At 47.2% G+C, this 27,556-nt stretch overlaps 3 protein-coding genes across 4 annotated transcripts in view; 1 reads left to right on the top strand and 2 right to left on the bottom strand.

Moving 5' to 3' along the window:
• The window catches only part of LOC149466090 (uncharacterized), a 124,545-nt gene that overhangs the window by 55,488 nt on the left and 41,501 nt on the right, over positions 1-27,556 (bottom strand). The gene's annotated exons all lie outside the window — the stretch shown is intronic.
• Positions 1-27,556, bottom strand: part of LOC149466091 (uncharacterized) — a 69,811-nt gene that overhangs the window by 20,065 nt on the left and 22,190 nt on the right. Inside the window, exon 9 of the mRNA XM_089672994.1 lies at positions 21,811-22,264. Within this exon, the coding sequence (XP_089529120.1) occupies positions 21,811-22,264 (454 nt within the window). The remainder of the gene's footprint in view (positions 1-21,810; positions 22,265-27,556) is intronic.
• LOC149466092 (uncharacterized) lies at positions 105-26,820 on the top strand. Of its 2 annotated transcripts, XM_089672813.1 has the most exons (11): positions 105-209; positions 521-690; positions 1,185-1,355; positions 1,502-1,583; positions 5,264-5,352; positions 8,337-8,409; positions 11,979-12,073; positions 13,498-13,570; positions 15,376-15,462; positions 16,664-16,771; positions 21,813-25,000. In XM_089672813.1, exons 2-11 carry the CDS (start codon positions 574-576, stop codon positions 22,535-22,537), a joined length of 1,620 nt encoding a protein of 539 aa, XP_089528939.1. In that variant the 5' UTR covers positions 105-209; positions 521-573; the 3' UTR covers positions 22,538-25,000. The 2 variants fall into 2 exon arrangements, with proteins under 2 accessions (XP_089528939.1, XP_089528940.1); XM_089672814.1 differs by lacking the exon at positions 16,664-16,771 and having other exon boundaries at positions 21,813-26,820.

Raw genomic sequence — 27,556 nt, 5'->3', positions numbered from 1 at the left:
AGGCCGCCTTCACCATCATGGTTCCTGTATTAAGGACACAAAAGTGCGGCAGCTGATTGGACGGCTCTCCGCGATCAGCGAGGTTGGTGTGCACATGCGCAGAATGTTCTAATTGATTGGATGCGCCGCGCAGCTTGCATTTACCAGGTTCCCAGGCAGTCATGTAGCTTGAAGAGCCAGGGTGTCATAGGGGCCCCTGAGGGACACTAGTAAGGGCCTTGGGGGATGTAAGGCGTGGGGAAGTGGGGGCAGGGATGACTTAAAGGGACAGTCCACCCAAAAGTTATGTATAGGGGAGGTGAGGGGGGGATATAGCCATATGGTCACTTTGGAAATTTTATTTTCCATTTTTGGGGACGTCATAAGTTCTGAAAAGATCCATTTTTTCGGTTTGTATAGATAGCGAGTCGCGCTCTCAGATGCCTGACATTGCCGGTGATATCAATAATGGTTATAGCCAGGCCATTGGGTATCATGGTGAGGAACACGGATGGACTACAGTCATTGTCTTCTTTTTCAGATCGATACGTGACATCTCCACATCGCTCGAACTACTAGGGGCCGCGAATCAAAATGAAGCTCTCACGCCTCGATCTCAACGAAATGCTTGGCGTGGACCAGACGCGGAGTCACGTGATCGAGAGGATCATCAACCTCACCCTGGATATCCTCTATCTGCTGACCGGAGAGGTGAGAAGGATTCTGGGAGGTCACATGACGTCACTCCCATCTCTATTAATAAAACACAGACCTGACCGGAGAGGTGAGGAGGATTCTGGGAGGTCACATGACATCACTTGTCTCTATTGATAAAACACAGACCTGACCGGAGAGGTGAGGAGGATTCTGGGAGGTCACATGACGTCACTCTCATCTCTATTAATAAAACACAGACCTGACCGGAGAGGTGAGGAGGATTCTGGGAGGTCACATGACATCACTTGTCTCTATTGATAAAACACAGACCTGACCGGAGAGGTGAGGAGGATTCTGGGAGGTCACATGACATCACTCTCATCTCTATTGATAAAACACAGACCTGACCGGAGAGGTGACGAGGATTCTGGGAGGTCACATGACGTCACTCTCATCTCTATTAATAAAACACAGACCTGACCGGAGAGGTGAGGAGGATTCTGGGAGGTCACATGACATCACTTAGTCTCATTTATTCCTGTGTATAGGATTACCTAGTCCTGAAGATGTCCTGTGGTCGAGTCACACACAGTAGCAGTCCCTGTGTATCGGGAGGCTTCGCTCGGACCCAGCCCCCCGCCTCAAAGCTGACACCCGACAGCAACGACAAGAAGATCCTAGAAGTCACCCAGAAGATCATTGAGCTCCTGACAGGAGAGGTGAGCGGTGCCGGGAATTCTGGGACATTCTCCAGTAACAGACAAGGGATGTGTCTGGATGGTGACTGTATCATTGTGTGTGTCAGGTTCCTAGAAGGTGTCAGGTTCCTAGAAGGTGTCACCCGTCCATGTTTTGTCTTTTTCAGGAAGGCCGGAGGTCGCTCAGGGGGAAGAGTCGCAGGTCGAAGCCCGTCATCCAGGAAGATCGTGACGTCCCGAGCTCAGAAGGTGAGGGCTAATTTCTCATTTTATTGATGGCTGTATCATTAAATCCCGCCTCTCTCCACATGTGCATGGTCCTTGCCACCTTAGGAGGTTGTGTTGTGAGTGAGTTAGGTGTCCTTTATTGAAGGTGCAAACAAATGGCGATGATGTTCACATCTCCGTCTCTAGAGCCATCACACCAAACTCTCCGGCAACCCAACCTCCTAGCATCGCCATGGTAACGGGGTACTTAAAGGGCACCTAACCCTAGATTTTTAACATTTTCCATCATGACAACCTTTGAGCGTATTATTTCCGATCTCCATTTGTAAGCGACCATCCTCTGTGTGGCGCTCTTCTACCCATAATGCCTCTGATCTCCTCCAACAACTCTCCTCTGAGTGTTGCTCTTCTACCCATAATGCCTCTGATCTCCTCCAACGACTCTCCTCTGTGTGTCGCTCCTCTACCCATAATGCCGCTGATCTCCAATAACTCCCCTCTGTGTGGCGCTCTTCTACCCATAATGCCTCTGATCTCCAATAACTCCCCTCTGTGTGTCGCTCTTCTACCCATAATACCTCTGATCTCCAACGACTCTCCTCTGTGTGGCGCTCTTCTACCCATAATGACTGTGATCTCCTCCAACGACTCTCCTCTGTGTGGTGCTTTTCTACCCATAATGACTGTGATCTCCTCCAACAACTCACCTCTGTGTGTTGCTCTTCTACCCATAATGTCTCTGATCTCCTCCAATGACTCTCCTCTGTGTGTCGCTCTTCTACCCATAATGCCTCTGATCTCCTCCAACGACTCTCCTCTGCGTGTCGCTCTTCTACCCATAATGCCTCTGATCTCCTCCAACGACTCTCCTCTGCGTGGCGCTCTTCTACCCATAATGACTGTGATCTCCTCCAACGACTCTCCTCTGTGTGGCGCTCTTCTACCCATAATGCTTCTGATCTCCTCCAACACCCCCTCTACCCGCTTTCCTGGGGGTGTAATGACCCTCACAGTTCCATATGAAACTGTTGATTGCTCATAGTAGCTTCTCAGTCTGGCCCAGTAGTAAAATCTAACTGGAGGATCCTAGGGGGTGGAACAAAAACGTGGTGGGTGTGGCCTATGCACGCAAGGCCTGACAGCATAGAAATATGGAGCAGAGTAGGTGGTAGAAGTGACAGTTACCAGGGCGGCGGCGATACCGATACTTTGGACGCCAAAGTCAGTTCCCCCTAGTGTCCGAATGCCCGCCGCAGTCCCTCTATAAGTCGCTGATCGCCACCATTAATAGTATAAAAAAAAATAAAAATCCCAGTATCTATACCGCTATTTGTAGATGCTATAACTTTCCCGTAAACCAATTCATTTACACGTATTGGAATTTTTTTTTTAGCAAAGACACGGAGCAGAATACATTTTGGCCGAAATTTATGATGAAATTTGATTTTTTACATTTTGTTTTTTTTGCTGCACGTGTTTAATAGCAAAAAGTAAAAAATACTGTGTTTTTTTTTTTTTTTTTAAATTGTCATACCACAGAAAGAAAGCTCTATTTGTGGGAAAAAAAGACATAAATTTCATTTACAGTGCCTTGAAAAAGTCTTCACACCCCTCCAAATTTTCCACGTTCTGTCATGTTACAACCAAAAAAAATTTAAATGTATTTAATCGGGATTGGATGTGATAGACAGACACAAAGTGGCACATAATTGTGAAGTGGAAGGAAAATGACAAAATGGTTTTCAACATAAATTACAAATAAATCTGTGAGAAGTGTGGGGTGCATTTGTATTCAGCCCCCTTTATTCTGATCCCCCTAACTAAAATCTAGTGGAACCAATCGCCTTCAGAAGTCACCTAATTAGTAGATAGAGTCCCCCCATGTGTCGTGATCTCAGTATAAATACAGCTGTTCTGTGAAGCCCTCAGAGGTTTGTTAGAGAACATTAGTGAACAAACCACATCATGAAGGCCAAGGAACACACCAGACAGGTCAGGGATAAAGTTGTGGAGAAGTTTAAAGCAGGGTTAGGTTATAAAAAAATATCCCAAGCTTTGACCATCTCACGGAGCACTGTTCAATCCATCATAATCCGAAAATTTAAAGAGTATGGCACAACTGCCAACCTACCAAGACATGGCCGTCCACGTAAACTGACAGGCCGGGCAAGGAGAGCATTCATCAGAGAAGCAGCCAAGAGGCCCATGGGAACTCTGGAGGAGCTGCAGAGATCCACAGCTCAGAGGGGAGAATCTGTCCACAGGACAACTATTAGTCGTGCACTCCAGAAATCTGGCCTTTATAGAAGAGTGACAAGAAGAAAGCCATTGTTGGAGGAAAGCCATAAGAAGTCCCGAGAAGCCATGCGGGGGACACAGCAAACATGTGGAAGAAGGGGCTCTGGTCAGATGAGACCAAAAATGAACTTGTTGGCCAAAAAGCAAAACGCTATGTGTGGTGGAGATGCTTTTCTTCAGCAGGGACAGGGAAGCTGGTCAGATTTGATGGGAAGATGGATGGAGCCAAATACAGGGCAATCTTAGAAGAAAACCTGTTAGAGTCTGCAAAAGACTTGAGACTGGGGCGGAGGTTCCCCTTCCAGCAGGACAACGACCCGAAACATCCAGCCAGAGCTACAATGGAATGGTTCCGATCAAAGCATCTTCATGTGTTAGAATGGCCCAGTCACAGTCCAGACCCAAATCCAATGCAGAATCTGTGGCCACACCTGAAAATTGCTGTTCCCAGACACTCTCCATCCAATCTGACAGAGCTTGAGCGATTCTGCAAAGAAGAATGGGCAGAAATGTCCCTCTCTAGATGTGCAAAGAGACATCCCTAAAAAAACTTGCAGCTGGAATTTCAGCCAAAGGTGGTCCTACAAAGTATTGACCGCTGGGGTGCCAAATACAAATTCCGCCACACTGAAATTGCACACAGGTCGCGCCATTTTGAATCGCAGCGGTGGGACCGGTGACTTATATATATATATTTTTTATATTTTTAAATTAAAATTTGTAACAATTTTTTTTTTCCAGTTGCAGACATAAAAAAAAAAGCAGGAGTCCCTCATACTTAGCAATTGCGCAGCCAACAGATGGTGCGCTTTCAATTTCTTACCTTTGTGCCAAGTCGTTTGTTCTTATTTTACTGCTATGCTGTGAAAAGACTGGGTAGTAAATGATCCTTTGTAGAAAGCAATAGAAAAATACGATGTAAAAGGTGACTTTGTATACTTCAAAAGCTCCTCCTTTCTCGCCGATCCTGACTTTGAAATCATTCGACTTACAGTGAAGTTGCACGATTTCAAAGTTGGGTGAGATGCCGATTTGAGGTGCGATTTGTAAGAAGTCTGACACAGATGTCTATGTAAATCGCACCAAAAGTGGTGCTTGCGTAAATCGGTGCGGCTCCGACCAAGTGGGGACCATCAGGGGCAGACTGACAACTCATGGGGCCCCGGGCAAGGACACGGGGGCCCCATGATCCCCTATTGCCCGGGGGCCCCATGAGTTGTCAGTCTGCCCCTGCGCACCAATATTACCGCTGTAATTGCGGACAGTAGGGTACTGTAGGACAGTAGGGTACTGCGTACCATGCAATTTGCAAGTCGCATGGCACGCAAATCGCATGCCAAGTCGCACCCGGTGTGACTGGGGACTGATAGCTTGCCTCTAATATGGCCGTGTGTTTCCCACAGATGAATCCAGTAACAGAACGCCAGCGGTGAGACATCCCCGTCCTCTGTATTCCCGGGATCGGGAAGGAAAATTGAACACCAGGAAGTCGGTAAGAGGACCGGTGAGCCCGGCGATTCCGCATAGGCAGCGCATCTGGGGAAACTTTTTTTTTTTTTTTTTTTTTTAGGGCCAGTTCACACTTCATACATACATCAGCGCTCGCAGTTCCAGTGCGTTCCAGTTGCAGAAAAAAAAAGTAGAACAGGCTGCATTTTTCCTGCAGAGAATTGTTCTGGAACGCAGTAAAACGCACCAGAATGCATCAAAAACACACCAAAACGTACATGTCCCTATGTCAAAAAGAGAGGGGCAAAAAATGAACTGGGTTGTAGAAAAAAAAGTAGAGCGGGCTGCCTTTTTTTCTGTACAGAACTGTACTGGAATGTGGTAAAACGCATAAAAAACGCACCAAGACTCATCAAAAATGCACCAAAAAGCGCTAGAACGCACATATCCATATTTAAATTGAAGGAAAAGAGAGGGGAAAAAAATGAACTGGAATGCATAAAAAAGCGCACTGGAATTTGTCAACAACACGAATGCGGAAACGCATCCGGAACGCATATGGACTGCGCTTATATAGTGTGAACCGACCCTTAGGGCCAGTTCACACTCCATGCGTTACAGTTGCTTTTTTTTTTCTGCATCCAAAATGCTCAGAAAGTAAGTGATATGGTGGTCAGTGTCATGGTTCACATGAGCGCTTGCAGTTCCGGTGCGTTCCGCTTGCAGGTAAAGAAAGTAGAACAGGTTGCATTTTTCCTGCACAAAACTGTACTGGAAAGCAGTAAAACGCACCAAAACTCTTCAAAACTCTTCAAAACCGCACCAAAACACATAAAAACGCACTGGAACGCACATGTCCATATTTAAATTGAAGGAAAAGAGAGGGGAAAAAATGAACTGGAATGCATAGAAAAAAGTAGAATAGGTGTAATTTTTTTCTGCACAGAACTGTACTGGAACGCGGTAAGGTGGGGGGGGGGAAATTAACTGGAATGCATAGAAAAACGCACTGGATCGTGTCAAAAACGCAAATACATAAACGCATCCGGAACACATCTGGACTGCGCTTCTATAGTGAGAACCGACCCTTAGGGCCAGTTCACACTCCATGCGTTTTAGTTGCTTTTTTTTCTGCATCCAATACGCACAGATAGGTGATATGATGGTCAGTGTCATAGTTCACATCAGCGTTTGCAGTTTCGGTGCGTTCTGGTTGCAGAAAAAAAGTAGAACAGGCGTCATTTTTTTCTGCACAGAACTGTACTGGAACGCGGTAAAACGCATCAAAACCGCACCAAAACGCATCAAAACTGCACTGGTACGCACATGTCCCTATTTAAATTGAAGGAAAGGAGAGGGGAAAAAAATGAACTGGAATGCATAGAAAAAAAGTAGAACAGGCTGCATTTTTTCCTGCACAGAACTGTACTGCAAGGCGATAAAATGCATCAAAACGCATCAAAACCGCACTAGAATGCACATGTCCCTATTTCAATTAAAAGAAAACAGGGTGGGGGGGAATGAACTGGAATGCATAAAAAAAACGCAGCGGAACGTGTCAAAACTGCGAATGCAGAAACGCATCCAGAACGCATCTACGCATCTGGACTGTGTTTCTATAGGGCCAGTTCGCACTCCATGCGTTTCAGTTGCTTTTTTTTTTTACTGCATCCAAAACGCACAGAAAGTAGGTGATATGGTGGTCAATGTCATAGTTCACATCAGCTCTTGCAGTTCCTGTGCGTTCTGGTTGCAGAAAAAAAAGTAGAACAGGCGTAATTTTTTTGTGCACAGAACTGTACTGGAACGCGGTAAAACGCATCAAAACCGCACTGGAACGCACATGTCCCTATTTAAATTGAAGGAAAAGAGGGGGGAAAAAAATGAACCGGAATGCATAAAAAGAACGCACTGGAACATGTCAAAACCGCAAATGCATAAGCACATCTGGACTGCGTTTCTATAGGGCCAGTTCACACTCCATGCGTTTCAGTTGCTTTTTTTTCTGCATCCAAATCGCACAGAAAGTAGGTGATGTGGCGGTCAGTATTCACATCAGCGCTTGCAGTTCCGGTTGCAGAAAAAATAGAACAGGCGTCATTTTTTTTCTGCACAGAACTGTACTGGAATGGGGTAAAGCGCATCAAAGCCGCACCAAATTGCATCAAAAATGCACTGGAATGCACATGTCCCTATTTCAATTGAAGGAAAAGAGGGGGGAAAAATGAACCGGAACGTGTCAAAACCGCGAATGCGGAAACGCATCCAGAACGCATCTGGACTGCGTTTCTGTAGTGTGAATTGACCCTTAAGCTCCAGCCTCCCCTTCAGTCTTGCACAGGTGTACAGGCTCCTCCCCTTCAGTCTTGCACAGGTGTACCGGCTCCTCCCCGTCAGTCTTGCACAGGTGTACCGGCTCCTCCCCTTCAGTTTTGCACAGGTGTACAGGCTCCTCCCCTTCAGTCTTGCACAGGTGTCCCGGCTCCTCCCCTTCAGTCTTGCACAGGTGTCCCGGCTCCTCCCCTTCACTCTTGCACAGGTGTCCCGGCTCCTCCCCTTCAGTTTTGCACAGGTGTACAGGCTCCTCCCCTTCAGTCTTGCACAGGTGTCCCGGCTCCTCCCCTTCAGTCTTGCACAGGTGTCCCGGCTCCTCCCCTTCACTCTTGCACAGGTGTCCCGGCTCCTCCCCTTCAGTCTTGCACAGGTGTACCGGCTCCTCCCCTTCAGTCTTGCACAGGTGTATCGGCTCCTCTCCTTCAGCCTTGCACAGGTGTACCGACTCCTCTACAGTCGCTCCATTGATTTCACCGCACACTGTGAGCCCATTACATTGTGTATTGGAATCTTCAGCAATTTAGACAGATGATGTTATGCTCTCCTTGGGGGCGGCAACTGTTATCCACCAATGTCTGATCATTAGGGGGGAGGGGCTTTCTGGATTTGTCCTGAGTCATGTATTCGCATGTTCGCCAAACCTGACTGCGATTGGTTTTTAGAAGAGTGTTATATTTCTTGTCATTGGTTTAGGAGAACACTGTGAGCTTCTGTATCAAGAAGGAGATGGATGCGGCCGAGTGGAAATCCAAGGCTAGGAGGAAAGGTGAGCGATGGATTTTCTTTTCCTTTGTCGAAGCGCAAGGGTGTCAAACTGGCGGCCCTCCAGCTGTTGCGAAACTACAAGTCCCATCATGCCTCTGCCTTTGGGAGTCATAGTAACTGTCAATCTTGCAATGCCTCATGGGACTTGTAGTTCTGCAGCAGCTGGAGGGCTGCCAGTTTGACACCCGTGGCTAAGGGGTTAAACAAAAAATAAAACACTTTCAGGGGTGAGGAGAAAACGGGAGCTGCTTTACATGACCGTGATTTTGCTCCGTTTAAGAGCGCCGCCTGTTTCTCCGGCCCATAAAAATTGGAATTGTTCATTGTCATGGTATAGGGGCTCTGCCAATTATTAATTTCTGCTTTAATCCTCTCATTAATTCCTTGTGCCAAATGTTCCCAAATTTAAGTGCTGTATGTCTTCCGTGTCATCCGGCCAAATGGCCCAAATTCAATTAACGTATTTTCCTCCTCCCTGACACCCTGCTAAATGTTCCCAAATTCCATTAAAGTATTTCCTCCGCCAGGTCCTCTTGCCAGATGTCCCCAAAATTCCATTGTCATCTTGGCCCCCTCATGGTTATCCCCTGTATCCAGCAGCATTTCTCTCCTTGTTGCCAAATGACCCCCCTCCACCTCTCGTCCTGCCACGCAGGATTAGAGGTGCGGCTTTCACCACCCCTGCCACTATCTTCTCCTCCTCCTGCGGGGATGTTCTGTGCCGCGGTGTCAGACTGACGCCACCCCGGCCCTGTCATCTGCAGCGCGGGCACGGGACGTTCCCGCGTTTGCGGATGTACCTGGACAAAGGTCGCGCTCGCGAGAAGCTTTGGATCTACCTATATGCTGCCAGGTCTGTACGTCGTACTCATCTGACAGTGGAGGGGGGGAGTCGGTGGAATTTTACACACAATCCAGTGGCTGCGGCTGGGGATGTCTGACACCAAGTCGGTCCCCAAGCCCCCCCCCCCAGTGTCAGAATGCCCACCGCAGTCCCACTATATGTCGCTGATTGCTTCCATTGGCGGCTTCAGCTGTCGATCACCGGCTCCCGGCGATCGCCGAGTATCACTGACGGGGGAGAGGTCGGTATGTAAACAATACAGATCTCTCCCCTGTCAGCTCCAGCACACTGCTTTTTATGGCTCTGCCCTTCCTGCTCAGTGTCATTATTACAGTGTCAGTGCTTTTTATTAGCACTGATCACTGTATTGGTGTCACTGGGGATGTCAGTAACACCAAGTCAGTTCCCCCCTCCCCCCAGTGTCAGAATGCCCGCCTCAGTCCTACTATTAGTCGCTGATCGCCGCCATTACTAGTAGAAAAAAAATCCCAGTATCAATACCGCCATTTGTAAACGACAACTTTCACGTAAGCCAATGAATTTACATGTATTGGGATTTTTTTTAGCGAAGACACGGAGCAGAATACATTTTGGGCGAAATTTAATCGAAATTAGATTTTTTTTTTACATTTTTGTACTGGCAATGTTTAATAGCAAAAAGTCAAAAACATATTTTTTTTTACTCAAAATTGTCAGGTTTTTTTTGTTTTGTTTATAGCGCAAAAATATAAAAAAAAAAATGCACAGGCGATCAAATACCACCGAAAAAAAACTCTATTGGTAGGAAAAAAAGGACGTAAATTTAATTCGGGTGCGGTGTTGCATGACCGCACAATTGTCAGTTAAAGTAACGCAGCACTGTATCGCAAAAAAAAATGGCCTGGTCAGGAAGGGGGGGGGGGGGAGGGAATCCTCTGGAGGGCGAGGGGTTAGGGGAAAAAAAAAAATCCTTACCAAAAAAAACCTGACCTTTGACCTGAACACTAACCCTGGCACTGACCTCGATCAAAGCCGGATCTAGGTATTTTTATTTATTATATTTTTTTAAATTATTATTATTTTTATCTATTTATTTATAGATTTTTTTTAAAGCACAGGTTTTTTTTTTTTTATCTCTCTCTCTTTCTGACACCCCAGTCAAATCATCCCGACTTTGTGCCTGGGTTCACATATATGTGGTGCAGCATATCACATGTGATTCGCACAGGAACCGCACCGCATTCCTGTGCAAATCACATGCAATTTGTGTGCGATGCGATCAGAGCCATACATTTCGTATGCCTCTAATCGCACCGCACCCGCACCAAAAAAACGTGCAGGACCCTTTTTTTGGTCCGCACTAAAATCGTATCGCATGGGTATTTACACCTATGTGATCCGATTCTGCACATCGCACCACGTTTTCCTGACCGCTTTTGGGGTGTTGTTAACTTACGTACACACTCGCAGCAGTTCGCATGAACGGGGTGCCATTCTGATGCGGTTCGGAATTCGCAACTGAAAACACAGCGAATTCCGGATCTCATCAGTGTGAACCAGGGCTGAAATCGTGCGACTTCACTGATTTCAAAGTCGGGGAACATGCCGATTTCAGGTGCGAATTGCAAAACATCTGACACCAAGGTCTATGCAAATCGCACGGAAAGCAGAGTGTGCACTGCTTTAGAAATGGGTGGGGCTCCGACCAAGTCGGAATCGCACCAATATGACCGCTGTAATTTCCGACAGTAAGGTGCGACTTGGCATGCAAGTCGCATGGCATGCAAACCGCACCCGATGTGACCGGGGGCTGAACCGACAGGGAAAGATACAATGTATAATAGGATGTATATAATGATACAATGTATAATGGAATGTATATAATGGTACAATGTATAATGGAATGTATATAATGATACAATGTATAATGGAATGTATATAATGGTACAATGTATAATAGGATGTATATAATGATACAATGTATAATGGGGTGTATATAACGATACAATGTATAATGGAATGTGTATAATGATACAATGTATAAATGGATGTATATAACGATACAATGTATAATGGAATGTGTATAATGATACAATGTATAATAGGATGTATATAATGATACAATGTATAATGGAATGTATATAACGATACAATGTATGATTGAATGTATATAATGATACAATGTATAATGGAATGTCTATAATGATACAATGTATAATGGAATGTCTATAATGATAGAATGTATATAATGATACAATGTATAATGGAATGTATATAACAATACAATGTATGATGGAATGTCTATACCGATACAATGTATGATGGAATGTCTATACCGATACAATGTATGATGGAATGTCTATAACGATACAATGTATAATGGAATGTCTATAACGATGGGATGTATATAATGATACAATGTATAATGGGATGTGTATAACGATACAATGTATAATGAATGTATATAAGGATACAATGTATAATAGAATGTATATTACGATACAATGTATCTCTCTCCTCCATTCAGAGCGAGAAAACACGGGGGCGTGCTTCACAGTGACTGATCACTGGGATAGCCAATCACAGTCTATCACAGCGATCATGTGATTGATTCCGGATCCTGATTGTTAGAACAGGACCCGGGGCTTCTCACTGACACCCCTGTCGTTGTGCTGGGTTCGCTCCGCAGGTCCTGGGCCATCCCTGGCTGCACGTTTCTCTCCGTCATCTTCTCGTGTTTCTTACAGGACGGCCCCGGAGGACCAGGATGCTGGAGGCGGCTCCCCGGCCACAGTCCCCTCCGGACATGAAGGACATCCATGGAATCTCTGAGGACTTCCAGGTAGAGGACACTCAATAGACGTGTGTCATGCGTTCTGCATGCGACTGTTCATGGGGCATGGCTTAGTGCTCCAGTGACTCTTTTGTGCCCCCTAGACCTACCAGCCCCCTGAATCGTGACCTCTGACCCCTCCCCGTAGTTTTCATGCATGGGGGGGATGGGGCAGCACTGTTTCCTACGGATTGGCCATTCATTTCCTAGAGGCTGCAATAGGGGGCGTTGTTCCCTACTTCTACTACCCACAATCCCCCTGGGGACAGAGTGCGGCCATAACCCTTTGTATATTCTGTATATGCATGTACCATACCGGTGGGATCTCTCTAGAAGATTGAAATCAGTGTAGTAGACAGTGCAATCAAGCAACTGATCAGCAGATTGTACAGCTATATTGCATTCTATTACAGTGTAACCAAGCAACTGATCAGCAGATTGCAGAGCTAAATTACAGTCTGTTACATTGTAATCAAGCAGCTGATCAGCAGATTGCACAGCTAAATTAAATTTTATTACAGTGTAATCAAGCAACTGATCAGCAGATTGCACAGCTATATTACATTCTATTACCGTGTAATCAAACAACTGCTCAGCAGATTGCAGAGCTAAATTAAATTATGTTACATTGTAATCAAGCAACTGTTCAAGAGATTGCACAGCCAAGTTACATTCTATTACATTAGTAATCAAACAACTGATCAGCAGATTGCAGAGCTAAATTACATTCTATTACAGTGCAATCAAGCAACTGATCAGCAGATTGTACAGCTATATTGCATTCTATTACAGTGTAATCAACCAACTGATCAGCAGATTGCACAGCTAAGTTACATTCTATTCCATTAGTAATCAAACAACTGATTAGCAGATTGCAGAGCGAAATTACATTCTATTACAGTGCAATCAAGCAACTGATCAGCAGATTGTACAGCTATATTGCATTCTATTACAGTGTAATCAAGCAACTGATCAGCGGATTGCAGATCTAAATTCCTTTCTGTTACATTGTAATCAAGCAGCTGATCAGCAGATTGCACAGCTAAATTACATTTTATTACAGTGTAATCAAGCAAATGATCAGCAGATTGCACAGCTATATTACATTCTATTACTGTGTAATCAAACAACTGCTCAGCAGATTACAGAGCTAAATTAAATTATGTTACATTGTAATCAAGCAACTGATCAACAGATTGCACAGCTAAACTACATTCTATTACATAGTAATCAAGCAACTGATCTGCCGGTTGCACAGCTGAAGTCTACAGCACCCAGTGGCCAGCAGGGAGGAGCAAGCACCTCTGAAGGAAACCCATTGTTTGGAATGGCCCCCGAGATTACAGGGGAATGACATTGTTTGTTTTAGGTGCAAATCGTGTTTATAGGGCACTTTTTTTAACATGGATTTCTGTGTGGTTGTATGCAATTAGGACAAAGCCAGGGAGGTGATCACCACTGAGGACGACCAGCAGAATCAGCAAGTCACTAAAGATCGTCATACTGGTGAGTCCAGGGTACTGTATATAGAACAAAGGCTTGTATACATTGGTGCTGGTGTCATGAGCAAGCCTAGGGAAGGTGCAGGTCACGTTTTTGAGGCATCTGACGGGTCTGTAAGGTGTTTGAGGTTCTCAATCCGCAGTTTTAATGCAAAGAGAACAATGTACACAAGACCCGAGGACTGTTGGAATTTGGCACCGTAATGGAATTTTGGGGAAAAAAAAAATTTTCCACCCGCTGTAGATTTTGCGCTCGGCTCGAAGCTCAAAAAATGCTCAACAAGCAAAGAACTAATTGTTTTCAATAGCCCTCGTTCACACCTGTCACTTGTAAAAAAATGCCTGTCGCTCAGAAAAGTACAAGAGCTGCTTTTCAGTGCAAAGTTGAGCATTTATGTCCCCATAGACTCCAATGGAAACGCCTAAAAAGCGCAACATGAGCTTTTTTCGAGCGTTTTGAAGCCTTTTTTTTGTACGTTTTCTGCTCATACAGCAGCTCTCCGCCTCCTTTTGTTTTTTTTTTTTTTAGCAGCAATCCAAACTCTTTTAGTTGAAAAACTCCTGACAAAATCTGTGAAGACGAAGTCTGTGAAGTTCAAAGATTCAAAGAAAAATGCTCAAATGCTTGAAAACTGTAACCTCAACACTGACCCTCCCCGTAACCTCGACACTGACCCTCCCCGTAACCCCGACACTGACCCTCCCCGTAACCCCGACACTGACCCCCCCCCCCGTAACCCCGACACTGACCCCCCCCGTAACCTCAACACTGACCCCCCCCCCGTAACCTCGACACTGACCCTCCCCGTTACCCCGACACTGACCCTCCCCGTAACCTCGACACTGACCCTCCCCGTAACCCCGACACTGACCCTCCCCGTAACCCCGACACTGACCCCCCCCCGTAACCCCGACACTGACCCCCTCCGTAACCTCAACACTGACCCCCCCCCCCGTAACCTCGACACTGACCCTCCCCGTTACCCCGACACTGACCCTCCCCGTAACCTCGACACTGACCCTCTCCGTAACCCCAACACTGACCCCCCCCCCCCGTAACCTCAACACTGACCCTCCCCAGAAATCCCAACACTGACCCTCCCCGTAACCCCAACACTGACCCTCCCTATAACTGCAATGCTAGCGGAGAAGTTGAGCGTTTATGTCCCCATAGACTCCAATGGAAACGCCTAAAAAGCGCAACATGAGCTTTTTTCGAGCGTTTTGAAGCCTTTTTTTTGTGCGTTTTCTGCTCATACAGCAGCTCTCCGCCTCCTTTTGTTTTTTTTTTTTTTTAGCAGCAATCCAAACTCTTTTAGTTGAAAAACTCCTGACAAAGTCTGTGAAGACCAAAGATTCAAAGAAAAATGCTCAAATGCTTGAAAACTGTAACCTCAACACTGATCCTCCCCGTAACCTCGACACTGACCCTCCCCGTAACCCCGACACTGACCCTCCCCGTAACCCCAACACTGACCCTCCCCGTAACCCCGACACTGACCCCCCCCGTAACCCCGACACTGACCCCCCCGTAACCTCGACACTGACCCCCCCCCGTAACCTCGACACTGACCCTCCCCGTTACCCCGACACTGACCCTCCCCGTAACCTCGACACTGACCCTCTCCGTAACCCCAACACTGACCCCCCCCCCCGTAACCTCAACACTGACCCTCCCCAGAAATCCCAACACTGACCCTCCCCGTAACCCCAACACTGACCCTCCCTATAACTGCAATGCTAGCGGAGAAAGAAAGAAACTGTGGCAGAAAAAGTCCTATTGTAATCGCCATCTTTGTCCCCTCAAAGGGCGGAGCCAGGACAAGCCTGTGTCAGTGATCGAAGTGGGAGAGGACGAGGATGACCGCGAAAAAATCTCCGGACACATTAGTGACGGTCAGTATGACGTGTAGTACCTCTTTCTGAGCCAGTCATCGCTGCCCTTCCTGGATATCAGCCTAATGCCGGCCATACACGGGTCAAAATTTGACCGATTTTTCATCCGAAAATCGGACCTAAGAATAATCGGCCGATTTTCTCTCTGTTAGTGGTTAATGGCACTGGCCGATTTTTGTGGTTCCTCCCCTTTTCGGTGATCGGGCATGTTGGAAAATTCGTGAAAGACAACCGATTTTCGACTCAATGGTCAAATTGTACAATCATTTTTCCGAAAAGAATATGCGCATTGTTTTTATTTTTTGCGCTATAAACAAAAACATTTTGAGAAAAAAAATATTTTTGACTTTTTGCAATAAAACATATGCAGTAAAAAACAAAAGTACATTTCGTCATAAATTTTTTTATTTTTTGCGCTATAAACAAAAAAAATTGAGAAAAAAATTATTTTTGACTTTTTGGTATAAAACATCTAGGAAAAAAAATGTCATAAATGTAGGCCAGAATGTATTCTGTTCCGTGTCTTTGCTAAAGAAAAAATCCCAATACGGGTAAATTAATTGCTTTACGTGAAAGTTATAGCGTCTTCAAATGGCGGTATAGGTTCTGGGATTTTTTTTGTAATTTTTTTTTTTTTAACCCCTCGCCCACAGGATTTCTCCCCCTTCCTGACCAGGCCATTTTTTGCAATACGTCTTTTAACTGACAATTGCGCGGTCATGCAACGCTGCACCCAAATGAAATTTACATCCTTTTTTTTCCCCCACAAATAGAGCTTTCTTTCGGTGGTATTTGATCGCCTGTGCGTTTTTATTTTTTATTTTTTGTGCTATAAACAAAAAAATTTTGAGAAAAAAAAATATATTTTTGACTTTTTGCTAAGAAACATATCCAGTAATAAAAAAAATGTAAAAATCTAATTTCGTCATAAATTTTTTTATTTTTTGCGCTATAAGCAAAAAAATGTTGAGAAAAAAATATTTTTGCCTTTTTGCTATAAAACATATCCAGTAAAGCTTTTTGCTTTAGAAAAAAAAAGTCCCTGAGCCTTTCCAAAAAAAAGCAGCTCAAAAAAGCCTAGATGTGAACGTGTCTCATAGGAAACCATGTTAGATGGACTGTACTGCGTTTCTGCAAAAAGCACAAAAAAAAAAAACGCACTGGTGTGAACGGAGACTAATTTGTTATCCTTGCACCACAGGTAGAAGGTGGCGCCCCCCAAAGGAAGCAACATTATCTATTATCACAGAGGAGAAGGAGGACAGCGCAGAGAGCCCCAGGAAGGAGTCAGACTGGGAGTTTGATGAAGGTGGGTAGTGACACCATCATTAACCCCTTCCAGTCCGGACACTTTCCCCCCCTTCCAGTCCGGACGCTTTCCCCCCCCTTCCAGTCCGAACGCTTTCCCCCCCTTTCCAGTCCGGACACTTTTCCCCCCTTCAAATCCGGACGCTTTCCCCCCAGTCCGGACGCTTTCCCCTCCTTCCAGTCTGGACGCTTTCCCCCCCTTCCAGTCCGGAATCTTTCCCCCCCTTCCAGTCTGGACGCTTTCCCCCCCTTCCAATCCGGACACTTCCCCCCCCCCCCCCCCCCTTTCCAGGCCAATTTTCAGCTTTCAGCGCTATCACACTTTGAATGACAATTGCGCGGTCATGCGACACTGTACCCATTTTTTTTTAAGCATTTTTTTGAGACAGATAAATCTTTATTGTGGTGGTATTTATTCATTTATTCATCACTGGGATTTTTATTTATTTTTTTGCTATATAAATGAAAAAGTCCAAACATTTTGAAAAAAAAGTGTTTTTCTTATAAAATTTAGCAAATAAATAATCTTTCTTCATAAATCTTGGCCAAAATGTATTCAGCTATCTTTTTAGTAAAAAAAAAATAACTCAAATTAGTTTGTTAGTTTAAAAAAAAATTTTATTTTTTCTTTTTTTTATTTTTTTATATTATTTATTTTTTTTAATATACTGTCACCCTAGCAGTACAGTGTCACCATAGTGACACTGTACTACTTGTGGGAGGTGATGAAGATTTTTTTTACTTTACACTGATTGCTTTTACACCCATAAAGGCTGTAAAAGCAATCATTTCTCCTTCGCTCTGGCTGCATTCTAGCAGCCATTGAGAAATACTGTGTGAGCTGTGATTGGTCGCAGCTTGTCACATGGTACAAAGCTGTTGTGAATAGCCCTGTACCATGTGATCTCTGTGATCATTCACAGATTTCACAAGTAGTAAGCATTGAAGTCAGGAAGTGATCGCTTGTTACCTACTCTTCATGTGATCACTGATTGGCCCGGACCCTGCATTCACTATATCTGCTCTCCCCGGACCCTGCATTCACTATATCTGCTCTCCCCGGACCCTGCATTCACTATATCAGGTCTCCCCGGTCCCAGCATTCACTATATCCACTCTCCCTAGACCCCGCATTCACTATATCCTCTCTCTCCGGACCCCGCATTCACTATATCCGCTCTTCCCGGACCCCGCATTCACTATATCCGCTCTTCCCGGACCCCGCATTCACTATATCCGCTCTTCCCGGACCCCGCATTCACTATATCCGCTCTGCCCGGACCCCACATTCACTATATCCGCTCTGCCCGGACCCGGCATTCACTATATCCGCTCTCCCCGGACCCGGCATTCACTATATCCGGTCTCCCCGGACCCCGCATTCACTATATCCGCTCTCCCCGGACCCCGCATTCACTATATCAGCTCTCCCCGGACCCCGCATTCACTATATCCGCTCTCCCCGGACCCCGCATTCACTATATCCGCTCTCCCCGGACCCCGCATTCACTATATCCGCTCTCCCCGGACCCCTCATTCACTATATATGCTCTCCCCGGACCCCGCATTCACTATATCCGCTCTCCCCAGACCCCGCATTCACTATATCCGCTCTGCCCGGATTTTGTATTTTCAGGTAGGGGGCATGTGCCGCCCTACCTGCACTGCCCTACCCGCACCAAAGATCGCCAAGTAACAGTGACGGGAGAGGTCTGTATGTAAACAATACCGATCTCTCCCCTGTCATCTCCACACACTGCTTTGTATTTCTCTGCACAGCATGTCTCCCTAGTAAAACACTCCCAGCACACAGTTACCCTTTGATCGCCCAGATGTTAACCCCTTCCTGCCCAGTGCCATTAGTACAGTGTCAGTGCTTTTTGTTAGCACTGATCACTGTATTGGTGTCACTGGGGATGTCAGTGGCAGTTAGTAAGTTTCCCCCAGTGTCAGAATGCCCACCGCAGTCCCGCTATAAGTTGCTGATTGCCGCCATTACTTATAATAAAAATCCCAGTATCTATACCATTTGTAAACGCTATAACTTTCATGTAAACCAATTAATACCACTGAAAGAAAGCTCTATTTGTGAGAAGAAAAAAGGACAGAAATTTAATTTGGGTGCGGCGTTGCATGACCGCGCAATTGTCAAAGTAACGTAGCGCTGTATTGCAAAAAATGACCTGGTCAGGAAGGGGGAGGGGGGGGTAAATCCTCTGGAGGGGGAGGGGTTAACTTCTGGAAGAGGCAAACAGAAACTGAAGTCGCTCATTCCTGTTCTGTGTCTTTGATGTCAACAGCCACAGCTCTATGTAGTCACTGCCCCGCCTTCTGTCACATGTCTGAACTCTGCCTAAACTTCTTTACCATCCCACTCCTGGGGCGTGAAATGTAAGGCTTTCGGATGACTTAGTTTAATCTGCATCTAATTTGCATTTCTTGGTCCTCCTCCCTTCCCCCCTCCCCTCCCTCCCTCTCTCAATCCCCCCTCCCTCTCCCTATTCCCCTCTCCCCCCCTCTCTCTCTCTCTCTCTCCCTCTTTCTCTCCCCCCTCCCTCTCTCTCTCCCCCCTCCCTTTCTCTCTCCCCCATCTCTCCCCCCCCTCCCTCTCTCCTTCCTTTCCTCTCTCCCCTCCCTACCTCCCTTCCTCTCCCCCCCCCCTCCCTTCCTCTCTTCTCCCCCCCTCCCTCCCTTCTCCCCCCCCCTCCCTCCCTTCCTCTCTCCCCCCCTCCCTTCCTCTCTCCCCCCCTCCCTCCCTTCCCCTCTCCCCCCCTCCCTCCCTTCCCCTCTCCCCCCCTCCCTTCCTCTCTCCCCCCTCCCTCTCTCCCCTCCCTCCCTTCCTCTCTCCCCCCTCCCTTCCTCTCCCCCCCTCTCTCCCTCCCTCCCTCTCTCCCCTCCCTCCCTTCCCCTCTCCCCTCCCTCCCTTCCCCTCTCCCCTCCCTTCCTTCCCCTCTCCCCTCCCTTCCTCCCTCCCTCCCTCCCTTCCTCCCTCCCTCCCTCCCTCCCTTCCTCCCTCCCTCCCTCCCTTCCTCCCTCCCTCCCTCCCTTCCTCCCTTCCTTCCTCCCTTCCTCCCTTCCCTCCCTCCTTTCCTTTCTTCCCCCCTTCCTCTCTCCCCTCCCTCCCTCCCTTCCTCTCTCCCCTCCCTCCCTCCCTTCCTCTCTCCCCTCCCTTCCTCTCTCCCCTCCCTTCCTCTCTCCCTCTCTCCCCTCCCTCCCTCTCTCCCCTCCCTCCCTTCCTCTCTCCCCTCCCCTCCCTCCCTTCCTCTCCCCCCCCTCCCTTCCTCTCCCCCCCCTCCCTTCCTCTCTCCCCTCCCTCCCTTCCTCTCTCCCCTCCCTCCCTTCTGCTCTCCCTCCCTTCCTCTCCCCCTCCCTCCCTCCCTCCCTCCCTCCCTTCCTCTCTCCCCTCCCTCCCTTCCTCTCTCCCCTCCCTCCCTTCCTCTATCCCTCTATCCCTTCCCTCCCTCCCTTCCTTCCGATTTAGTAGTGGACCTAATTGTCCATTGCTTATCTGTTCCTGTCCTAATTTATGATGCTGGCCAGCTTTAGGAATGTGCGCACATGAAGAAACTCACACTGACACGTTTGGTCTGTGAAAACTTCTCTCTAATTTATTGAAATGAAACCGTGAGCTTATATATGAAAAATGATGCGAACATCACGTGATAACAGCATAAGCATTATATTAGTCTTTGATTGGTCACTTTACACGAAAACAATCTCCGTCATGGTATAGGTGTGATCTTCTTCAGTCTTATCTTAAAAAGAGAAAAACATTCTTTTGTCTTCCAAATCACACGATGGGAGGGGGTCTGTTCCTGTGAGCAAATATTTCTTAAGCAAGGATTTCTTAAAGTACCACAAAGCCCAGCAGGCAGAAAATATTCACACAACATATATATATTCATGCTAAACATTTATAAATATGTGGAAAGAAATAGTATTAAAGTATAAAAGTAAATATGTAAAAAGATGTGTATAAAAAAAGTGTATATATATATATTCAATAGGAAACGAAATAGGCATTTTACCAAATCCATCACACTTCCCCCCTTCCTTCCTCTCTCCCCTGCCTCCCTCCTTTCCTCTCCCCCCCCCCCTCCTTCCCTTCCTCTCTCCCCTCCCTCTCCTCCTTCCCTTCCTCTTTCCCCTCTTTCCCTTTCCCTCTCCCCTCCCTCCCTTCCCCTCTCCCTCTCCCCTTCCCCTCTCCCTCCCTCCCCTCCCCTCTCTCCCCTCCCCCTCCCCCCTCCCCCCTCCTCCCTCTCTCTCCCCTCCCCCTCCCCCCTCCCCCCTCCTCCCTCTCTCTCCCTCCTCCCTCTCTCTCCCTCCTCTCACTCCCTCTCTTCCGTCCTTCCTCCCTTCCTTCCGTCCTTCCTTCCTTCGTTCGTCCTTCCTTCCTCCCTCCCTTCCGTCCTCCCTCTCCCTCCCTCTCTCTTTCTCTCCCTCCCCCTCCCTCTCTCTCTCCCTTCTCCCCCTCATCAGAAAGCCAATGAAATCATTACATAAAACCTTCCTGTTTTTATTACATACCTTATTTTAGACCTAGCAACGTCATCCCTAGGCCTCTATGCTTCTTTATGCAATGTGAGCAGACCATGGCTGCAGAGAGAGGGTGCTGTACATAGATTCCTGAAAACTCCCAAGAGCCCTCAGCCCTGATGTAAGTAGTGGGCTGGTGCTTGGGAGGAGTTATGCAAATAAAAATGCCTTGATGGGTGGATGTCAGTTTGGAGGAGTGGGCGTTCCTAGGTCATGTGACGCCCATCCTCCATGATTAAATAAACTAAGATCCAAAGAATGGAAGGGACGGTCAATAAGCAGTCAGGCTGGGGGGGGGGAAAGGGGTAGGTGATGCCGGACGTCCTGCAGCTCAGGAAATGAGGCGGGGTCCTATCTGACTTGCTGAAGCTTCCAACGCACACTGTGGGAGGCTCACAGTGTGCAGTGAATGTAGAGTGAGCCGTATCAGTCCAGGAGGACCCATGCAGGACTGGAGGGAAGGCCGGAGGTGGGCATTAATGTATATTCCTGATTTCTTCCCACAGACGGCTCCCCACACAGCGTCGGCGCGTCTGGGGACGACAGTTCAGAGGACACCATTGTTAAAATCAGTCTAGACAACGTCCAGGAAGCATCGGAACCCAAAGATGTTGATCGAACGATCTGCCGCAACGGCAAGAAAATCACCTTCACCTGCTTGGACTGCGGGAGGAGTTTTGCGTCCTCGGAGCAGCTCAAATCGCACCACAAAGTCCACACGGGAGAGGCGCCCTTCTCCTGCATGGCTTGCGGCAGCTCCTTTGGCAGCTCAGAGGAGCTCGGAGAGCACGTCGCGGTCCACACTTCCGAAAAACTCTTCGCCTGCTCGCAGTGCGGCAAGTGCTTCACCATCAAGGCCAATCTGATCGCCCACCGCCGGGTGCACACGGGCGACAAGCCCTTCTCCTGCGCCGAATGTGGCCGGCGCTTTGCCCTCAGGTCCTCTCTGGAGACGCACCTTCCCGCACATGCCATAGAAAAGCCCTACCCTTGCGCGTTGTGCGGGAAGTGCTTCACCACCAGCGGCCGCCTCGCCGTTCACCAGACGACCCACACGGGGGATAAGACCTACGAGTGCGAGGACTGCGGCAAAATTTTCACCACAAGCAGCAGCATGAACCGGCACCGGAGGACGCACACGGGGGAGAAACCATATTCCTGCATGGTGTGCGGAAAATGTTTTAACCGTGAGACCAACCTCTACCGACACCAGATGATCCACACAAGATGAGGACCTTTCCACAAAAAACTATAGCAGGGGTCTCCAAACTTTCCAAGCAAAGGGCCAGTTTACTGTTGTTCGGGGTTCAGGGGGGCCGGACTGTGGCCGGTGGAGGGTGGAAAATGACTGGCATTACATCTGGCCCCTGGGCCGCAGTTTGGAGACCACTGCACCATCATTGGTTTTAATGGGAGGAATAGTACCCTATTGTTTTTGAAGTGAAGAATAGTACCCCATTGATTGTGTCAGTAGGGGAAATGGCACCCCATCATTGGTATCAGTTGGTGGAATATGCCCTAAGGGCTAGATAAGGGCAAGCAAAGGGCCACATCTGGCCACCACTGCACTGTCATTGGTTTTAATGGGAGGATTAGTACCCCATTGTTTTTGAAGAGAAGAATAGTACCCCATTGATTGTGTCAGTAGGGGGAATGGCACCCCATCATTGGTGTCAGTTGGTGGAATGTGCCCTAAGGGCTAGATAAGGGCAAATAAAGGGCCACATCTGGCCACCACTGCACCATCATTGGTTTTAATGGGAGGAATAGTACTCCATTGTTTTTGAAGAGAAGAATAGTGCCCAATTGATTGTGTTAGTAGCGGGAATGGCGCCGCATCATTGGTGTCAGTTGGTAGAATGTGCCCCAAGGGCTAGATAAGGGGAAACAAAGGGCCACATCTGGCCTACGGGCTGCAGTTTGGAGACCACTGCACCATCATTGGTTTTAATGGGAGGAATAGTACCCCATTGTTTTTGAAGAGAAGAATGGTACCCCATTGATTGTGTCAGTAGCGGGAATGGCGCCCCATCATTGGTGTCAGTTGGTGGAATGTGCCCCAAGGGCTAGATTAGGGCAAGCAAAGGGCCACATCCGGCCCCCAGGCCGCAGTTTGGAGACCACTGCACCATCATTGGTTTTAATGGGAGGAATAGTACCCCATTGTTTTTGAAGAGAAGAATAGTACCCCAATGATTGTGTCAGTAGGGGGAATGGCGCCCCATCATTGGTGTCAGTTGGTGGAATGTGCCCAAAGGGCTAGAAAAGGGCAAGCAAAGGGCCACATCTGGGCCCCAGTTTGGAGACCACTGATCTATAGGACCAGTCTGGTGGAAGCTGATATTTTGGTCATGGATCCTGGTGAGTCACAATTTTTTTAAAATACCCCTGGGAACTCCAGAACTGAGATCTCCGTACCTCCATAGCCACAACAAAGGTGTCTTTTCTTTCTCATCCACAGGAATTCAGATACTGTCGGGTTATACTGCCATCTACAAGAGGATTGGAAAAAAAAAGTCGACCCATTTATTACCTTCATCCACAGTTCTATCTGGTTGTTTCCAGTCTGGGGCTAATGTCTGACTTCCATTTCTTGCCTACCCTTCAGGGATAGCCAGCCCTGCACCCTAACCCCTCCATAAGACTGTCTTCCATAAGTCTTGACCATCAGGTTGATTACCATCTCGGTCTTGACCATCAGGTTGATTACCATCTCAGTCTTGACCATCAGCTTGATTCTCTGTGTCCCCCTCCTGGTTGGCTTGGCAGGTGTCCTCTGTTGGTGTAGGGTTCGACCTCATGCTGTATCAGGTTTGGGTTTTGTTATTTCAGGAAGCTTCTGAGCAGCAGACAGTCCCTGGTTGTTTTTTTGTGATTGTTGCCTGCCCCTCAGTTGGACTGCTTTGGGATGTCCCAGAAGTATCTGCTTTCCTTTGTCCCTCCAATGGGCAAAAAAGAAAATGGAATTTTTGTACTCGTAAAATCCTTTTTGTGGGGTCCATTGAGTCCACTGAAGATCCCTTTCCACCAGGACCCACTTGTGTGTGTTTATGATCATGGTACTACTTGCTAGAAATCTGAGGCATGCTGGGAGGAGGAGGAGTTATTCTGGACTAGCCTTCAACTTTTTTGTTTGCCAGTGTCCAATCCTTTAGGCAGCAACATAACCCAACAGTATCAGAATTCCTGTTTCCCTCAATGTACTCAAAAACAAAGGCTTTAAGGTGAGTAGGAAAATTCCATTATTTTAGCTATAGAGATCCTGATGGGTCATGATTTTTTGAAATATCTCTTTGGGACTCCAGAAGTACCTGTGTTCTCAGCCCCACTCACATATCATAGCCATAACGCAGGTACGTTGATGTCTTTTTTTTTTTTTTTGCATTCCTCGGTCCGGATTGTCTTCCTGTCAGAGTTGCAAAGCCAACTGCTGATTCGGTCTACCAGGCTCCACCAAAAGCTGAAATTCCAATTTTTTCGGGACTGACCTGTTTTTAATATGAACATTTTCTCCATAGCTTCTATGGTACTTGGCCATTTGAAGGCCCTCGATTGATGGAAAAAAAAAATCAAAACTATCTGTCGTTAGACACTTTTTATTATACAGCATGTACCACTGGATGTAGTGTATTTTACTGCATTTTTTTTTTACCTCCATCTGCTCACTTTTTAATAAAAGAAAAATAGAACCGTTTCACAATTACTGTGAATTTCCATAAAACTCGGCTCTCCTGCCCAACAGCTGAACTCTCAGGCCGTCTCCAATGAAGAGAAAAGAGGTGAACAGCAAGAGGGAACGACACCCCATGTGATCTGTTGTCTCTTGGTAATTATCAATAGTTTTGTTCAGGAAGTACGGCTCCACGCATGTGGGGCGATTTGGGAACGCTGGTAACGTTAGCTGTGTAAAGTCACGTTAAAAACGCGTGTTTTTCAGCTTTTTTTAGCGTTTTTGCATTAGCGTTTTATCGCGTTTAGCTGCGTTTTCCCGCGGTTTGCATTTTTTATAGTTTTTTTCTTACAAAAAAATTAATTTTTTTTGGTCAAAAAACATCCAAGAATGCCAGTTTGCGGCGTTTTGCAGCGTTAGAGCTTTAATACAGCGTAAAAAACTCCTCTGGAAACCCACTAATCCTGGGTTTTTTTTCCAGCCAAAAAATGTCCCTGCCAAAAAAACGTTGATTACGTTTATGTATGCATGGACTCATAGGATTAGAGGTGTATTTACCACAAGGCAAACAAGGCATTTGCCTAGGGCGCCATTTTTCAGGGGGGCAGCAGTGTTCCCCGGAAGAAGGGATGAAAGAAGGGACACGTGGCATGGGGACCAGGTGAGATCCGAGAGAGGTTGCGGGCTGCTTGATGGTGCATGGAGAGCCCGACTCTCGTTCCAGGGCATGTTCAGGGCTATGAACAGTGGCGTATTTAGGCTTTGTGCTGCCCTAGGCAACACAAAAATTGACTCCTCCCTACCCCCCCCCCCCCCCAGAGAGACCCTGACACCGACCAACACCTCCCCCACGTGACAATGACCAACATCACCTCAGCACCCCCACCTGAGAGAGCCTTCCACTATCACCACCCCCCCCCCCCCATACACTGACAACCCTCACCTTCACAGATCTGGACATCCCCGGGTACAAGAGTCAGGCTCTGCATATACCATCAAGCAGCCTGCAGCCCCTCTCAGATCCCACCTGGTCCCCATGCTGCGTGCGCCCCTTCTACCATCCCTTCTTTCGGGGGGCGGCGCTGCCCCTCTGAAAGATACCGCTGCCCCCTTGGAAGATGACCAACAACACCTCAGCACCTCCACCCCCACCTGAGAGAGCCTTCCACTACCACCACCCCCCCATACAATGACAACCCTCACCTTCACAGAACTGGACATCCCTGGGAACAAGAGTCAGGCTCTGCATACACCATCAAGCAGCCCGCAGTCCCTCTCAGATCCCACCTGTTCCCCATGCTGCATGTGTCTCTTCTATCATTCCTTATTTTGGGGGGACGCGCTGCCCCCCCTGAAAGATGCTGCTTCCCCCTTGGAAAATGCCGCCCTAGGCGAATGCCTTGTTAATACACCCCTGGCTGTGAAGGTGAGTGTCTTTCTCTCTTCTGCTGTGGGGGTGTATTAGTGGAAGGCTTTCTTGGGGGTGGGCAGGGGTGTTGTTGGTCAATGTTAGGCTCTCTCCGTGGGAACTCCCCTGATTTTCGTGTTGCTAGGGCAGCACAAAACCTAAATACACCACTGCATAGGATAACATGCTGGGGGGTTTACTGGCTGTAGAAAAAACCCGTCAAAAGCCAAAAACAGCTGCTGTAAAAACGTCCCATGTGCGTGAGGACTTACAGTACTGCATTTTAAAGAGAAAGCCCGGTTGTATTTGGTCAGTTTTGTCAATCATTTAATGCCTACATGTTTGTAAATTTCTTTGATATCCGTTTTATATACTCTGTATTCTACCAATAAACGTTCAATGCAGGGTGCACTCATAACACCGGATTACTAGAGAACTGCAGAAGCTGTTTGCTTTCCAACTGTCTCTTTCTAATTGAAAGTCTGTATAGAGTCAAAGGGGGGGGGGGAGCCACTGATCAGCCTTTCATGTAAACTGAACTTCAGGTATTGAGATTTATATCTTTTAAAAAATGTTTTTTTTTTTTTTTTTACTGTATGCACTGTAAAGTACACAACAAAAAAAAAAAGAAGGCTCTGAAGAAAGCAGGAGGATCAAGAACCTCGGACGTATTGATTTCTCCACCCCAGTCCCTAAGAGCTGTCACAGCATGTCAACTGGAACATTCTTCTCACTCAATGAATACTTCACCGGGGGTCAACTGGAACATTCTTCCGACTCAGTGAACACTTCATGAGCCGGGGGTCAACTGGAACATTCTTCCCACTCAGTGAACACTTCACAGGGGGTCAACTGGAACATTCTTCCCACTCCGTGAACACTTCACGAGCCGGGGGTCAGCTGGGACATTCTTCCCACTCAGTGAACATTTCACGAGCCGGGGGTCAGCTGGAACATTCTTCCCACTCAGTGAACACTTCATGAGCCTGTAGCAGCAGTAGTAGAACCCACAAATCTAATCTGGAAACACATTTCTGGTGTTGCGTGTGGAGGCGTGGCATTTCTGATGTTGACGGTACTAAAGGCATTGACCAGAGGATTCCATTCAGTAATAGGTCCATACACTTTACCCCTCCTTGCAAAGGGCTGTGTTGGCGGCATGTGCACAAGGC

This window comes from Staurois parvus, unplaced genomic scaffold, assembly GCF_062004578.1.
Source record: "Staurois parvus isolate SC_StPar_1 unplaced genomic scaffold, SC_StPar_1.0 ptg000132l, whole genome shotgun sequence".
NCBI lineage: Eukaryota > Metazoa > Chordata > Amphibia > Anura > Ranidae > Staurois > Staurois parvus.
The sequence above is the reverse complement of the archived record's forward strand: the minus strand, read 5'-3'. Positions and strand labels throughout refer to the sequence as shown.